At 33.3% G+C, this 18,070-nt stretch overlaps 1 protein-coding gene across 1 annotated transcript in view; it reads right to left on the bottom strand.

Moving 5' to 3' along the window:
• Nucleotides 1–6,301: 6,301 nt before the first annotated feature.
• Nucleotides 6,302–18,070, bottom strand: part of LOC103130826 (interaptin-like) — a 41,928-nt gene continuing 30,159 nt past the window's right edge. Inside the window, exons 39-54 of the mRNA XM_016666201.1 lie at nucleotides 17,935–17,982; nucleotides 17,805–17,852; nucleotides 17,491–17,538; nucleotides 17,335–17,370; nucleotides 17,188–17,235; nucleotides 17,060–17,107; nucleotides 14,695–14,730; nucleotides 14,237–14,284; nucleotides 8,122–8,169; nucleotides 7,611–7,682; nucleotides 7,481–7,528; nucleotides 7,271–7,318; nucleotides 7,023–7,203; nucleotides 6,841–6,942; nucleotides 6,678–6,755; nucleotides 6,302–6,575 (exon numbers count right to left, since the gene is read on the bottom strand). Coding sequence (XP_016521687.1) covers nucleotides 6,378–6,575; nucleotides 6,678–6,755; nucleotides 6,841–6,942; nucleotides 7,023–7,203; nucleotides 7,271–7,318; nucleotides 7,481–7,528; nucleotides 7,611–7,682; nucleotides 8,122–8,169; nucleotides 14,237–14,284; nucleotides 14,695–14,730; nucleotides 17,060–17,107; nucleotides 17,188–17,235; nucleotides 17,335–17,370; nucleotides 17,491–17,538; nucleotides 17,805–17,852; nucleotides 17,935–17,982 — 1,135 coding nt within the window. The 3' untranslated portion in view covers nucleotides 6,302–6,377. The remainder of the gene's footprint in view (nucleotides 6,576–6,677; nucleotides 6,756–6,840; nucleotides 6,943–7,022; nucleotides 7,204–7,270; nucleotides 7,319–7,480; nucleotides 7,529–7,610; nucleotides 7,683–8,121; nucleotides 8,170–14,236; nucleotides 14,285–14,694; nucleotides 14,731–17,059; nucleotides 17,108–17,187; nucleotides 17,236–17,334; nucleotides 17,371–17,490; nucleotides 17,539–17,804; nucleotides 17,853–17,934; nucleotides 17,983–18,070) is intronic.

Here is an 18,070-nt window from a genome sequence, read left to right as displayed (position 1 = left end):
ATATCTAGATATAGATCTATATACATTTATGTATCTATACATATTTACATAACTAGATGCATAGTTATCTAGATAAGATATAGTTATTTAGAAATATAACTAGATATATAGAGCTATATATATATAGAGATAAATATATATTTACATAGCTAGAAATCTAGTTATATAGATAATTATATATCTACATATAGATCTATGTTTATACATTTGTTATATTAAACTAGTTTCTGTTATTTTCAAATCTGCCATATGAATAATTTTGTAGATTTCTTTTACCAGTGCATTTCTTGTGGCATCATTTGATCTGTGTTAATAAAGCTCTTATAATTGACGAGTTAAAAAAAACTGACAATATTTTAAATTACCAAATAAAAACCTTGACCAAAAGACATTTTTCATCTCTTTTTTTTTAATGCAGGTTTTGTGCTAAAGCATTTTAATACTTTGATTTGTTGATTAAGATTGTATATCTATTAATGTAATTCACTTTCAGGTTAGGTGAGGTACTGGAATGAGGCATCTGGGCCCCACTGAAAACCCAGTCAGCACCCATTTAAATCTACCTGGGCAAACCCATGTGGGGCCACCATGGAACCCGCGGACAAACCCATTTGGGGCCCATATTGGCAGCCCTCTTTTTTCCCATATGGGGCCCACATGGGTATGCTGGCTGGGCAGTTAACCAGATCCATAATTTGTAGATTTGGAGGATGTCCTAAGAAAGGCTCCAAAAAAGAGTAAAAGACAACAGAAGAACCGATCCAGCAGGGCAGGAAAGGGAGGAGAGGAAAAAAGAGTCCACCTTCACCGAGAGCTAGAGAGAAAAAAAAATACCATTTATAATTTCAAAGTATCTTGCATTTCCTCCACCTACTTCATAAGTTTTACAGGTTAGTCAGCTCATCTTTGTATATATGATCATTTTTATGCCTTGAAATAAAATTAAAACTTTATTTATTAATAGCCTTAATCGACTTGGTCAATACAGGAAGAAAACAAGCCGAGAAGATAAATCTGGAGAGACTCTTCATCCCATAGAATCCTACCAAAGGTTGAGCTGTTCCTCTGTAGTCATTTATTAGAATCTACTTGTATTTGTCAATGTTGTTCAAAAAATTGACCATATCAGACAATGATTTATTCTTTATCACTAGACCCAAGTATTTTATCTCTTTTTTTTTTTTTTTTTTTTTTACTTTTATGTTAAATAGTGATCGCGGATGAGTTTCTGGGAAAACATCTCACAATTATTTAAGATTAGTTGAAGTCCAGAAGTCTTAGAAATCAGATTTATGGTTAATAAGTTAAAACAGTGTTTCTCAACCTTTTTGGGGCAGCGCCGCCATATCCATTATCCAGGTCCCTCACTGTCCCCCATCAAACAAACTGTAGACTACTTTGCACTGAATTTAATTTTTTTTATTAATATTAATATCACTATTGTTGATGTTTTTATTTTTATGCTTGTTTCTGTATTTATCATCCAAAGTAATTTTCCAGAGAACAAAAAAGCCTTGGGAATAGAAATAATTTTTACAGACATCTACGAAAAATGCAATGAACATTCAACTTAAAATCGGTAGGGCTTACAGGAGCCAATCAGAGTGGAAAAAATATTCTTGTTCTGTGCAATTTTCTGATGTTAGTTGCTAAATCTTGCACAAAATGACCAGATAAAAGATGTACAGCAATGCCAGTTAAAAAATTCTTAACTGAAATTGTTTTATAAACCTTCTGAGATATAATGATGATAGAAAAACATTTTGTGGTTATAGTAAAAGTGATATTATCTTAATGTTCATCCAATTACTTTCAATAATGGACTAGCCTCTTGAATACTATATATTCAAATCCACGAAATTCCCATATTTATAATTCAAACTCCTTACAGAAACTATTAAGAGTCTTTGGCCCTAAGAAGGAGCATACTAGTATCAATCAATCAATCAATCAATCAATCAATCAATCAATCAATCAATCAATCAATCAACCAACCAACCAATCAATCAATCAATCAATCAATCAAATTGTATTTGTATAGCACATTTCAGCAGCAAGGCATTTCAAAGTGCTTTGCATCATTAAAATAAAAACAGCATGTGACAGTGAATAAACAGTGAGAAAGAAAAAGACATTTTGAAAAAGTTTATAAAGGAAAAAAAAGATAAAAAAAAATAAAATTAAGTTTCAGTTAAATGTTGTTTAACTGGGGCTCTAACCCTCTGGGACTTTAGTCAAAAACACCGTTTGACAAGGACTCCAACCTCTAGGTTTTTAGTTGAAACGCCGTCAGCTGGGACTCTAAACCCCGTAGGACTTTAGTTAAACGTCTCACACTTTTTAGTTAAGATGTCATTTAACAAGGATTCTCACACCCCTAGATATAGATTCATTTAACTGGGACATTTTCCGGGGGGACTTTACATAGACAGTGTGAAAGAGAAATAAAAAGAAGTTAATAACTAGATACAAAGTAAAGATAAAAACATTAAAAACATCGACTACATCAAAACCCGTAATTTACCCATAAGCAACTCTAAACAGGAGGGTTTTAAGTTGAAATTTAAAGGCACTCAGTGTTTCAGCTGTTTTACAGTTTTCTGGACATTTGTTCCAAATTTGTGGTGCGTAGAAGCTGAATGCTGCTTCTCCTCGTTTGGTTCTGGTTCTGGGGATGCAAAGGAGACCAGAACCAGAAGATCTGGGAGATAAAATCTCCTGGATATTTTCCAGGATTTGCTACTGACCTGTTATTCTGTCATTGTACATAGATTTAATGGAGCTGCCCACTCTTTTAGTAACAAACATGTTTTAAAAGGAATTTATTCTCCTCACCTTCTGCAGGTGTCTCCATGAGCTTCAATCTGCAGATCATGGGATGTTGCTGCACTCTTCATGCAAAATTAACTATTACAGTTCAACTGAAGCTGAAGGTGGTTTAATAACATTTTCAGGAGGTTTCCAGTTTTTGCTAGCCTGGTTAAAACTATCTTTTTGTTCTGGGTCAGAGTCTGGATCAGAACTGTGCTCAGAGTTAAAAAGGGGGTTTATAGAGCAAGATATCTTACAAGATAACACCGATATTAATCAAGAATCTCATGTAGAATCCGATCATACCATATTGTCATTTAAAGACAATGCAAAGCAAATGTAGCCTGTTTTCCCTGATGTATTGCTGTTGATGGTTTGCTGCTGATGATACTGTTGGAGGGTTGAGACTGTAGTTGTTAAAACAACAACTTATTAATCTGCGCTGAATTTTTTAGAGCAAAATTATTTGTAAAAAAGCTTCTAATTGATTAACATTAATCACTTGAACTCTTATTTGGTGACCTACAGAGTCTGTATTTTCTACAGCCATGCATCAATGTAACAAAAAGAGTTTTCCCATTTCCTTCAGTTGAAACAAATCTTGGCAAGCATCAGTGTGTGAGTGCTGAACCTGTTGATCCAGTTACTGGTGTTCTGTCATTATTTTCATTTCCAAAGAATTCACTGAATAAAAACAGAAACTCACGTGATGGGAGGATGGTATTTTACTGGACATGGATGAAGTAGAGTCATCAAACTGATCTTTGTCTCCTAAAGGTTAAATGTTTCATCCTTCACCCAGTGTGGCACTGGGAAAAACCTTCAGTTCACAAATTCTGCAGCCATATTTCATATTTAGTCGATCCAATAATTATTCTGGCAGTTTTACTGTTATGATCTGAGATCTGCTGGTGTTTTTTGCTTTTTCATTTGTTTTCATTCTGATAATTTATGGTTTGTTCATTAATGTTGTTGAGGTTTTACATATAGTTTAATTGAGTTGTGTCTTTTTTTATTTATTTCTTCTGTTCTCCCTCCAACCCCATTGTCCCTGCGACACAACAGCTTCTCCCCCCTCAGCAGAGCCTCTCATGAATACTAAGGCTATTTAGCATAGCTCTTATGGCTGTGCATAATCACATTCAGCAGCTCAAACACCTGGTAGATTGACAAACTCAGATCCTCCTCCATGCTCTGATTAGTTGCTTTGGTTGGGTGTGGTGCATTTTTTCAGATGGCAGTTAAATATATTTTCCTATCTAATCACATCTAATTTTATTCAGAACCTGGAGAGTTGATCTCAGCTCTGAGTTTGTCAAAGATGAGAAGGAAACATTGGTGTCTGGGTGTGATGGACCTGCTGATCCAGTTTCTGGTATTCCTGTTTTTATTATACTTTGTGTTTCCAGAGAAGTCACTGTGAATCAAACCAGAAACTCCCTGGAGGGGAATTTGTTTTACAGCACAGTAATAAAGAAGAGTCATCAAACTGACGTATGTTTGCTAAAGTTTCAACTGTTGACAACATTCACCACCTGCTCCTTTTCGAACAGATATTAAAAGGAGAGAAAGAGAAGGAAGGGAAAGAAAAAAATCTGTATGTCATTTGGTCATAGTTTGCTTTAACTTTTATTTCTTTGTGTTTTTTCTGTTTTTTTCTTGATTTATTTCTTTTGTTCTTGATATTATTTTCTGTATGTTCAACATAAACAAACAAGCAAATAAACAAATAAACAAATAAGACCTTAAGAAACAACTTCATTCCCAAACTTCTGTGACCGTCTTTTATCTCCATTGGATTTAATGGCATTCAGTGTCCTATAATTATTCTGTGAAAATTTTTTGTTATTATCCACTGGTGTTTGTCTTCTAATTGTTTCCATTCTTATCACTTCTGGGTTGTTCATTACTTTTGTCTTAGTTTTCTTTTGTTTGTTTTTCATATCATTTACAGGTTTATTATCTTAAAAAGGTATTTCCAAATTAGTTAATTCCTTTTATTGAATTTTGTTCTGTTCTCTGTGCATTTCGGTTTACTCTCTTATCTTAGAAGGGTATGACATAAGATAATTTTCTTATGTTAGGAAAACACCCAGGAAGGGATCATTGCTTTGCCATCTATTGACTTCTCACCTGCACTAATGTTCCCACATATATTTGTTGAACCACAGTGACACCTAGTGGCCACACCATGATACAGAAAATATTTTATGGCTCCTACAGTCTTTATGAAATTATTGAACTAGTGGGAGGTGCATTTCTTTTCATGGCAATAGTGTCAGGAAAGTGAGTTGTAATTCTCTGTGGCTCTATATTCTCAGCAGATAGCTACTAGAGGGCGCCAGGGTGAGCCAGTTGCAGGACTCCGAGCTGATTCCCTGCAGGTGTGGCTGAACATCTGCAACTCCTCAAGCCTCATCATACCCTGGATATAAGGAGCTGGTTCCCAGTGAGTGTTAACCCATGTTGTAATATCAAGTCCTCCTTGTGAACCTCTGTGTAGCTTTCTGTGTGAACTATCTGAGCTCAGTTTTACTCCTTTCCTCTCCTCAAAGTCTCCCTGAATACCTCCTGGGGTCTATCTGTGAAACTTCTCAAAGATAGTAAGTATTGATGGTGAGATGAAGCGTCATGAAGCACTGAGGCATTCAATCCAACTGTTTGACTCATGACCTGAAGCGCCACGGTGTTTTGTTGATCTACTGCAGGGGTCCCCAAAGTCGGTCCTTGAGGGCCAACATCCTGCATGCTTTAGTTCTCTCCCTGGTTTAACGTACCTGGATCAAATAATGTCTCATTAGAGGCCTAGGAAGAACACTGACATACTGAGAAGGTTGTTAATACCACCAGGTAGAGAAGTAGAATACCTTCAGGATGCTGGCTCTCCAGGATCGACTTTGGGCATCCCTGCTCTACTGTGACATCAAATGGACAATATATGCGAAATATGCAATGTGAAAATATATGAAGCCCGGAATTTAATAAAAAAGTAAAATGATGTTTGAGATTCTGATTCTGTATATTTTTATTAGAATCTAAATCTGTTTACATGAAACAATGGCTGAATCCAAAAATAAAACTGGAAACAAATGGGGGAGAGAGTTGTGATTGGTTGTTACTCTAACCAAGCTTTGTCACTAGATATAAAGTTACATATTTTTATTACTTAAAAATAAAAGCCAACTGTGCTCAGGTTTAGGTGGTTTCTTTGTTTTAAGATGATTCCATCTCCTACATAAAATACCCATGAATGCAGATGAAGCATCAAAAAGTTTATAAAATTAGCGGGATGTTTTCTAAGGATCTTCACTGGATTTTTTCAGAGTCCAGAAAGAATAAAGACAGAAATAACTCCAAGTATTGTCTAAATATAGCATCTATGTTTCCCTGTAAGATCTCCAGCTTCAAATGAGAAATAATTCCTCATTCTTTTCTAGTTTCTTCATTCATGTTGTTGTGATACAAAGGAAGACAAAAGAAACCCCACATGAATAATTACCCTCAATATAATAAGAAACAGGAAGTGATGTCAGGATCTGTTTTCCTCTTTGCTGCATCTGCTTCCTCTACATGACAGATGGTTTGATTTCTCTAGGAAAAATATCCCAGGAGTCAAACCCAGGAACATGGTTCTTCCAGTCCGGCTGAAGAGGAGGATTGTTTAAAGCCATCAAGCAGCTCAGCCAGTAGCATTCAGAGGTCAGAGGTCTGAGATCCTCCTTCACTTCCTTTGGAAATTCATCTAAACATTCTGGGAAACCAGTCTGAGAAGGAAAGGTTCAATGTTACACATCGATTGCTCCATTGAAGCTCTAACTGTGTCTGCATTCTGTTTGGTTTCCTAACTGGATCATCTCTAAACAAACCTTCAGAAGTTCTTCTTTGTTGGTGTGGAACAGCGCCATCTGCAGGTTCTGAACTGTTAGCTGTCTGTACTCTTTAACCTGGAACACAGGAAGCTGCTGCTCACACACTTCCTCATGCTGCTTTAGTGATTCTGTGCAGAAAGCTGTTCTACAGTCCAGTTACCTTCTGAGGAGTCGGTCCACTGCTGGACTCAGACTGTTGGAACATTTTTTCTATCTGCTGCCTCCTTCTCTTCATTTCATCTGATGCATTTCCAAATGTTTTCTACAGAGATCGGTTCAATATCAAATGAGACCCACAGTGACATTAAACCCAGCAGGTAAACCTCCTGAGATCAGATCTACCTGAATCAGATCTTTGGCCTCCTTTGGGTTCATCTTCCTGGACTTCAGCTGATCTTTGACCTTTGGCCACTGCAGCAGCTTCAGGTTGTCGTACATCTCAGTCAGTCTGGTTTTACTGACCGGGTTGTTCATGCTCTCAGTGTCTCCTGTTTTCAGTGAAGCTGCTACCTGAGCTGCCAGCCTGTCAGACAGTTAGTTTGGTTATTTATGCAGCAGGTCAATAAATATGAAGTTTCACCTTTATGTACCTGTCTTTGACTGATTTCAGTTCTTTCTGTTTTTTAGCTGTTTCTGATCTGTGGAGAGAAAAATGAAGATTTGAGGGACACTTAATTTGAGTTCAGTTATAATCAGACACTGATCTAATATTTACAGTTTAATGAAGACCTGCAGATATAAATCATTAGGCTAAATATTATGTGGCAACTGGATAAACAAAGTATTAGAAAATTTCTCACCGGGCCTCATTGAGCTTTCCTTTGTAAAACGTCTCCATCTGAGTCATACTGTGTTAAAAGATGGATGTTCTTAAAATAATCAGTTCTCTGATTATTAATGGTATTTTATGGTTCATTTAAAAAATCAAACCTTTCTTTGTGTTCACATCCTTGTGGGTTACAACGCTGGGGGCTGGAGCTCACATCTGCTGATTCCTGCAGCCTTTAAGTAAATTAAATATTTATAATTTACATGAATGTGCAGGACTGAAGGTCACCAAGTTAATTTATATTATGCTGATTCACAAGTGATACTTTAGGATACATCTTTGTATCTTATTCCTTTTCAGGTGAGTTTAGCTCAAGTAATCAAAACCAAACTAATTTGGGTTGCTGAATGCTGCTAGAGAATGTTTTTTTTAATTAATAAACTAATTCTCTGCTAAAATCTTCTTTCTACAGCCAGTTGTTTGTGCTGTAGATTACAAGTGAAGCTTTAAAGATCACTTCCTAATTAACATGCAGGACAGGAAGAACACTTTTTAAAGTCTAAGTTAAGTAATTGTGACTCACTGTTTAATCTGCAACATTTAGATCATATAATGCAGATTTGACATAACTGAATGTAAATGTGACAGCTGAGCTTGTTACATGACTCATACCTCTGTTTGAGGGTTTTCATTTCTTCCTCTTTTTGTTTCAGTTCAGATCTGTGAGGGGAAAAAATAAACCAATTTTTAAAATATAATATATATAAAAAAGCTGAAGGCTCTTCAACCCTAATATTGTGATGATGTGATGGGGAGACAAAACAATTACCTCATATGATAAAGTTCATTTTCATGTGATGCCTTTGTTTTGATCAGCCTGTGGCAAAGATTTGATAATAATTAATAATTATTAAGTCTTCACAAGACAGTTTATGCCATAAAATTACAAAAGTGTTTAAATGAGACACTCAGAATGATTTTCTTTAACCTTGTTGTGTGAACTTTACCTCTCATTCAATGATTTCAATTCTTCATCTTTGTTTCTTAGAGCAGATCTACAGAAAGGGAAATTGTGTGCAAAAATTTCAGTCTGTGACATTTCAAAAAGGATTAATACGTCTGGCAGATTTACATAAAAATGTTCACTAAACCAAGAAGTTAATTACGACAGTAAATGAGTTTCAACAAGAGTTAAAATAGTGTAAATGTAGTAGGGCTCAACCAGTGTTATTTATTCTATTGACATTACTGATATTGAAATATTCAAGGCATCTGACCGCCTGTGCTTTTAGCAAAATCATTTCATTTTCTTTTGTCTATATAATGAAATTATTTACATGTTAATGTGATATTTCACTATCAAGATTGTGTAGAATCTGTCATTCATTTACAAATTTACCAGCTTTATATTAAATATGTAATAAGTTAAATATTTAGTTAGCTGAAAACTGAAGTGACAGCTGTGATAGTTATGACATTTATAAATGAATGAAAATATGGTTTTAAAAAAAATTCCAACATGCAAAATAATTCAAATCCTGATAGCCGCCATGCTAACAGGAAGTTTTCATTCAGTAACTCTGGATTGTTTATTGTAATGGAACCTGTTTTTGCCTTTTGATGTTAAGTTTTATACTTGAATTTTTTGGCAATGTTGGGAGGTTTTATTTTAACTCTTCGCATTATTTAGCCTCTTCAGAGCCTTCATATGTTTTCAGTCTGTAAAATTAACGATAGCAGTACAATTTGCACAATGACTGTTTTGATTTTTTTCTTGAAAAAAGTTATTAAAAACAAGTGTTTGTCTAAATTAAGGAGAATTCATGGTTCCCTTTTCCACATATTGTAACCAGTAGTGCTTATGACTAAAAAAAATAATAATTATATGATCGGTATTGGTGATCGGCCCTCATGGGTGATCGGAATCAGCAGGAAAAAACCTGATCGGCACATCTCTACTTTTTACATCCCTTTAAAAAATAATGAGCTGAAAATTATTCACATCTTTATAATCAATTGAAACTTAATCACTGGCAATAAAGCAATTAAAATCATCCGTATAATTGCTAAATTAGACTTTCCTTGTTTGTTTTTGTTTTTTAAGTAATCCAAATCTTGTATCATTACAAATTGTAACATTTTCTTTGCCATCACTCTAATTTTTCGCTCCTTCCCCACATTTGCATAAACTGAACATATTCATTTACACTAAATACAAGTGCTTGACAAAGGGATAAATATATATGTAAAAGAAGGAAACTACTCAAAATCCCCTAATCAGTGTAATTTCTAAATAAATCTTACATTGTTTCCTCTAATTTCTGCTTATGAAGGTCATCAGTTTCTGCAGCAGGTTTGGAAACAAAGAGCTGTCCTGCCATCCTGCAACAGAAAATAGAAGTGTGACCTTTACATTTTCATCTACAAATGTCCCAATAATAATGCATTTTATAAATGTAAACCATATATATATATTAAAAAAAAAAAATTTAAAGTACCTGTTTTTGAAGGAAGTGAATTCTTGCTCTTTTCGTCTCAGAGAGGTTCTGTTGTAACAAAATCAGATATCATTTTTACTGTTGGGACTGATATTATAATGCTGATTAGATGAGAAACATCCTGAATGTAGCATCCAGGATGCTACATCCTCTCTTAAACTGATGTACATTTTACATCTGTTACAGTTTTTAAACTTTGAAAAGGGAAACAGAATATTACGTACTCTGTCGCAATGAGTTTTTTCTCCATGTCTGTCAAACTGTTGAACATAAATAATGAATTTAATATAAGTGAACAATCCAAAAACAATCCTTCGCAAAACACAGTACAATAACATTTACAATAAAATCTCAAAGTAACATTTTTCCAAAAATTTACCAAGAAACTGATAATTGATGTTGAAAACTCAGTATTATAATTTAAGCTGTTCAAGTTCTTCTGAATAAAACATTGAGTCTTCTTTGTTTTATTTGGTCATGTAAATTGTAACTGTCCAGGATCAATATTTTATTGGATTATTGTCTCATGTAAATAAACAATGAACTGATTTCCTTTTCATGAGAAATCTTTGTTTCAGTCAGTCAGTTACAGACATAACAGATCATGTTCTGTCACAGATTCAACAGGAACAACAGATAATTTACAACACACTGAACTTTGATGATCTCTAAACAAACAAACTGGTAGATGAACATTTTAATCTGGAGCTGAAAAATATTCTGTTAGCTTGTTGTGTGAACAAACCTTTTATTAATTGATTGTAGTTCATTTTCTTTTTGTTTAACTTCAGATCTGAATAATCAAGAATAAATTGTTAAAAAAAAAGTTTAATATTTTGAGACAAATAGTAAACAAGCTAATTGATTCATAATGGCATTTAAAATAATTACAAAGTTAAAGAGTAACCCATATATAACCACAAGAGACTAAATTCTAGAACCGGAGGAACTTCAAACCCTCCTCCATATTTCTGTAAGTGGGTTAGATAAAAACTCTGGACTTGCCTCATTTGATGGAGCTCATTTCCAAGAGATGTATTTGTTTCAGCCAATCTGTGATAAACATAACAATTAAACCTTTAATTACTCGTATTTTGGAGAAATTCCCCAAACTAATGAGTGAACTGAGATTCTCAGATTGCAATATTATAATGTAATATCTTTTTTCTGATTATGGGATCAATACCTTTGATTGGCTGATTTAACTCCGTCTTCCTTTTTCCTGTTTTCAAATTAAATGTGAAAAATATATTTATGGATTCTAGTAAATCACATGAGCTTTGATGTGATGTAGACATCAGTAATGTTTCTAACATTTATGATCAGTAATTACATTTTAATGTCCAATGTAAAAACCAATGTAGAAAATACCTGATCTCTTGGATCTCCTTTTCATGAATACTCTTTTCTCCACTCAGTCTGAGTTAATGATACAACAGATCATGTTTTTCACAACACAGTATCAGCAGGAACATCAGAGAACTCACAATGCATTGAACTTCTTTCATGATCTCTAAAGAAGCAAATTGTTAGGAGAACTTTTCCATGTAATATCTGGATATCTGGAGCTGAAACATGTTCTGTTTGTTGTGTGAACAAACCTTTCAATCTCTGATTTTAGTTTTTCGTTTTCTATCAAAGCAGATCTGTAGATTGGAAAGCAAAGTGAGAAAACCTTCCAAAATGGTTAAATATTTAAAAAATATTTCATGACTTCATAAGACTTTTTTTGGACATTTTAATAATGAGCAACTGTGTTTCTACAACATAAATATATTGTCAATCACTGTTTTAAGAGAAGACATAAAAAATACAAACTTCATCTCATGGAGCTCATTTTCATAAACAGTCTGTTTTTCAGCCAGTCTGTGTTAAAAAAGAATAGATATATTTACTTTGTAACACAGATTCTGTGGTGAAGATGCAAAAATGTTTAACTTAATGTAAATAGCAAATCAGAAAACTTTAACGTAAACCTGGGCATGCAACCATAAACAAATGCTAAATATTTCAATTGCTTTTTAAATACTTTTGTGTAAACCACACAAAACCATTGTTTTCTTTCTAAACAACAAACCTTTCTTTTCTTCTCTTATGACAAACTTGTAACTTTTTGAAGAAATTATGTGACACTTTACAACATTATTATATAGTATTCAGTATGTGGAGATGATCCTTTCTCCAGGTCTGTAATGTCTGAGGTCCAAGACGACTTCAGACAATGAGTTGATTTCATAAATTCCATTTATTAAGACTAAAATGCAGCGCTGGTCCATTTTCATGTTCTCCTTAAGGGAGACTACAGCAAAATGGCTCCTAGCAACAGTTTCTGATTGCTTTTGTTAGCGTCTATCTAATTCCTTCCTTTAACCTAAGCTTTGCATATAAAAGCATCTGTCTATACACGAGCAAGCAAGCAGCTGAAAGAAATAGAGGAACATACAGAAATATTTATTCCCAACAGTTCCCCTATAAACTTTCTACCTATAAACAGTTTTTAATGACGTTTAGTACAGAGAGGAAAACTCTGTGTGACTGATTGGCCAACAAAGTCTAATCACATTATCTTTACTCAGTCAACATTGATTTCAATTAATGCTAAAAACATAAACAATAAAATGATACCAGACATCTCTGCCACAGTAAAACACACAGTCAGAAAATACAATGTTTTCTGTATTTATCATGTCTGTCTAATTAATTCACCAATGAACAAACTCAGAAGTACCTGTCAGACACTGATATCAGTTCTTCTTCTTTTTGTTTAAAGTCGGACCTGAAGAGTGAAGAATAACATATGTGAAAAACTCTCCTTGTTATTTTGAGACAAATAGAAAGTAGGAAGATTTATTTATTGTTTGCATTTAAAAGAATTCATTGTGCTTTCATAACTACATGTAATAAGGCAGCATAACCAATGTATTACAATAAAATGACAATAACTTTTCTCAAACAAAAGTCAAAGTCTGAGGTGGTTCTGTGTTAATAAGTCTGAATTGTTGGACCCAAGGATCCTATAGGAACACAAAACCTCCTCAACATTTCAGAAATTATTGATATGACTGGGTGATAGTTATTTTTCTAAAATAATAGCAGAAGTCAGTTTTGTCAATCTATTTTTATATACATTTGGTAAAAAAATAATTAAGACCATTATCTTAGGGAGAGACTGATTAAAAAAAGAAAGACTTACTTCACTTTATGGAGCATTTTTTTACAAGATGTCTCCGTCTCAGTCAGTCTGAGTAAAATATATAACAGATCATTTTCTTAATAAGCAGATTCATCAGAGAACTTGCATTACACTGAACTTCTTTCATGATCTCTAAACAGTTAGGAGAACGTTTCCACTTAATATCTGGACATCTGGAGCTGAAACATGTTCTGTTAACTTGATATAAAATCCATCATAACACGGATACTGAAGTCAAATTACAGAAGTGATGATATTTCTGAGTTTCTCTGAAATATAATATTTACACTGTAATGTTTTGTTTCAGATTGTGTGAAAAATACCTTTTATTGACTGACTCCAGTTCTTCTACTTTTTTTCTGTGTTCAACAGGAAAATCCAAAATATATATATGACATCCAAGGAACTTTGATGTGACATAGATATTACTAATTTTTTACAGTAGATAATCAGAAAATATATTATAGTCACTGTCATGTAAAAACAAATGGACAAAATACCTGATCTCTTGGATTTTCTTTTCATGAACAGTCTTTTCTGCAGTCAGTCTGAGTAAAAGATGTAACAGGTCACACAGTTTCATCAGGAACATCAGAGAACTTATAATGCATTGAACTTCTTTCATGATCTCTAAAAAAAACAAACTGTTAAATGAACTTTTCCACTCATCATCCTGATACCTGAAGATGAAACATGTTCTGTTAGCTTGATGTGTGAACAAACCTTTTATTAATTGATTGTAGTTCATTTTCTTTTTGTTTAAGTTCAGACCTGAGGAGTGAAGAATAAGATGTGTGAAAATCTCTCATTTAGAGAAAAATAGTGAATAGGATGATTTATTTATTTTGGCTTTTGACAAAATTGCAGTGTTCTGTTATTCAGCATGTTTACTTTGACCCAAACTCCACTGAAACAAGGCAGGGTAACAAACACAAAAAAGACAAAAACTCTGATAAAAGTCAAACACCAAGATGATTCTGTGAAATAAAGACTCATTTCTTGGACCTGAGGCTCATGTAGGATCATCAACCCTCCTCTATATTTCATTGTTTAACCAGGTGATTGAGTTAAAATCTACTAAAACCTCAGTACTTACTTCACTTGCTGGAGCTCATTTTCTACTGATGTCTTTGTTTCAGTCAGTCTGTTGTAAAGAAACCAGAACAATCAATCAATCAATCAATCAATCAATCAATCAATCAATCAATCAATCAATCAAATTTTATTTGTATAGCACATTTCAGCAACAAGGCATTTCAAGGTGCTCTTCATAATAAAAAAAATAAGAACAGTATGTGACATTTAATAAACAGTAAGAAAGAGAAAGAGACTTTGGAAAAAAAAGAAAAAGATTTAAAAAGATTTTTAAAAAGATAAAAAATTACTTGTGTTACAGAATTTAATCGCCTGTCATCACCGGCCTCCGCCGTCCGTTGAGCAAAACAATTAATTTCACATATTTTTAAATAAAATCCTATACTGATGAGTGAACTGAGATTCTCAGATTACAATATTTAAACTGCAATGTTTTATGTCAGACTGAGGGAAAAATACCTTTGATTGGCTGAGTCCAGTTCTTTTTCCTTTTCCCTGTATTCAGAGGAATCAGCAAAAATAAATTTTAGATTCTTTTTTTCCTTAAAATAGTTTTATTGCTGTGATGTAGACATAAATTCAGTTTTTATGTCTGAACTAAACTCAAATGCAGAAAATACCTAATCTCCTGGATCTCATTGTCATGTGACTCCAGCCTGTCGTAAAGAGGCAATAGATAATCAATATTTTTCCAACACCTGCATTAAAATGAACTGAAACACCCAGATTTATGTTTTATTGTAATGTATTATTTTAGGCTGTTGTGAGAAAAATACCTTTTATTGACTGATATTAGTTCTTCTTCCTTCTGTTTTAGGTCAGATCTATAAACAGAGAAATTATTTGCATTAGACATGTCAGTTAATGCACTAGAAATGTTTTCAGTGTTTTCATCAAATTTTAAACTTACCTCACTTTACTGAGCTCATTTTTATAAGAAGTCTCTGTCTCAGTCAGTCTGAGTAAAATACATAACAGATCATGTTCATAAACAGATTCATCAGGAACATCAGAGAACTTATAATTATTGACCTTCTTTCATGATCTCTAAAAGAACAAACTGTTAAATGAACTTTTCCACTCATCATCCTGATACCTGAAGATGAAACATGTTCTGTTAGCTTGATGTGTGAACAAACCTTTCAATCTCTGATTTTAGTTGTTCGTTTTCTCTTACAGCAGATCTGTAGATTGGAAAGATTGAAAGTGAGAAAAACTTCCAATATGTTTAAATATTTAAAAAAAATTTCCATAAGACTTTTTTTTTGGCATTTTAATATTAACAGTTGTGTTTCTACAACATGTGTTAAGTAAATATATTCTATATCTCTGTTTCAAGAAAAGACTTAAAAAATACAAACTTCATGTCATGGAGCTCATTTTCATAAACAGTCTGTGTTTCAGCCAGTCTGTTAAAAATAGAATAGATAAGTTTACTTTGTAACACAAATTCTGATGTAAAACCAATAAAGATGCAAAATGTTTAACTTAATGTGAACAAAAAACAGAAAACTTTACAGTAAGTCTTGATATGCAGCTATAAAAACTGTCAATTTCTCAATTGATTTTTAAATAGTTTTTAAAACTATTTAGAAAACTATTTTTTAAGTCTTTCTTCTCAACAAACAAGACTTCTGAAATAATTATGTGATACTTTACAATAGAGTATTCAGTATCATAAACTGTTTTTAATTACATTCAGTACAGAGTGGAAAACTCTGATTGGTCCACAAAGTCCAATCAAATTGTCTTAACAGGTCACAATCAGCATTGGTTTCAATTAATGCTTAAAAAAGATCAAATGATACCAGTGAAAATCAAACACCTGTATGCACAAAATGTTTTCTATATTTCTAATGTCCGTCTAATTAATTCACCATCAAATGAACTTTGCAAACTCAAAAGTTATGTTACAATGAACACGGATGAGTACCTTCCAGAAACTGATGTCAGTTTTTCTTCTTTCTGTTTAAGTTCAGATCTGAAGAATGAAGAACAACATCTGTGAAAAACTCTCCTTGTTATTTTGAGACAAATACTAAATCCATTAATCCATCCAGTGTTATACAGTCGGGAGAGGAGCTGCTGTCCATCACCAACAGAGACACATCCTGGGCTACTATTTGTCCAACTATAGTCCTACTGTGGACAAATTGTCCTACTATTTGTCCATCGTAGGACAAATGGTAAGTAGGAAGATTTCTTTATTATTAACATTTAACAAAATGATACAGTTCTTTTATACACTGCATGTCTTTGTAAGTCAAACCCAAGTGAAATAAAGCAGAGTGACCAATATACTGCAATAGAAAGAAAATAACGTCTCTATGACAAAAGTCCAAGTCTGTGGTGGTTCTGTGGAACCAAGCCTTAATTCTTGGACCTCAGTCTCAGGTAGACACTCCAAACCCTCCTCTATATTTTATTATTTAACCAGGTGATTTGGTTAAAATCTACTAAAACCTCAGGACTTACTTCAGTTGTTGGAGCTCATTTTCTACTGATGTCGTTGTTTCAGTCAGTCTGTGGCAAAGATACCAGATAAAAGCATTAATTCTATAGATTTTGGAGTAAAATTCCAGAAGAAATGAGATTTCCAGATTACAACATTTACAGTGTAATTATTTATGTCAGACTGTGGAAAAAATATCTTTGGTTGACTGATTTCAGTTCTTCCTCTTTATCCCTGGTTTCAGTTGAAACAGCAGAAACATATTTTAGAGTTTAAGGTTGTGATGTAGCCATGAATTCTGTTTTTTCACTCTATAATCAGTAATCATAATTTATTAAATGTCTCATCTAAACACTTAATGAAGAGAAATACCTCATCATCAGCATCTCCTTCTCATGAGAAGTTTCTGTCTCAGCCAGTCTGAGTTAAACACATAACAGATCATGTTCCTCACAGCAGTTTTAACATGAACATTATGTTATCTTGTTGTGTGATCAAACCTTTTATTAACTGATTCTAGTTCATTTTCTTTCTGTTTAAGTTCAGAACTGAAAATTAAAGAATATAATTTCTAAAAATCCTCAATGTTTGCAGAAACCAAACCTCATATATTCTAGTTATTGTTCCGTATAAAAACAGAAAAATACCTCACTGTCTGGAGCTCATTGTCATGTGACTCCAACCTGTGGTAAAGAAGTAATAGATAAATAATCTTCCCAACACCTGCAGTAAAATGAACTGAAACACCCAGATTTAAGTTATATTATAAAGTGTTATTTTAGGCTTTTGTGAGAAGAAAATACCTTTTATTGACTGATTTCAGTTCTTCTTCCTTCTGTTTTAGGTCAGATCTATAAACGGAGAAATATTTGCATTAGACATGTCAGTTAATGCACTAGAAATGTTAGTCTCTTCATCAAAATGTAAAAATCTGAAAATTTGTATGCAAGTATTCTTTTATACTTCACATAATAAAGATTTGCTTTCAGATATATAAAACCATTATTGGTTATCAATGTTCTTTACTAATTAACCTCATCAGCATCTTTGTCTCTATTTTCCTCTGACTGTCAATGTATTAATTTGGAAAGTGTCAATAAAAAAGAGGAAAACTTACTTCACTTTATGGATCTCCTTTTCACGAGAAGTTTCTGTCTCAGCCAGTCTGAGTTAAACACATAACAGATCATGTTCCTCACAGCACAGATTGAACATTAACTTTATGTTATCTTGTTGTGTGATCAAACCTTTTATTAACTGATTCTAGTTCATCTTCTTTTTGTTTCAGTGCAGATCTGAAAATTAAATAATAACATTTCTGAAAATACTCAGTGTGTCTGTCTATAGCAACCCAAAACCAAATATTCTTGTCACTGTCCTATT

The sequence above is a fragment of the Poecilia formosa genome, unplaced genomic scaffold (genome assembly GCF_000485575.1).
Source record: "Poecilia formosa unplaced genomic scaffold, Poecilia_formosa-5.1.2 Scaffold680, whole genome shotgun sequence".
In the NCBI taxonomy this organism is placed as follows: Eukaryota; Metazoa; Chordata; class Actinopteri; order Cyprinodontiformes; family Poeciliidae; genus Poecilia; species Poecilia formosa.
Note: the sequence above shows the minus strand (reverse complement) of the source record. Positions and strands in the feature narration are given on the sequence as shown.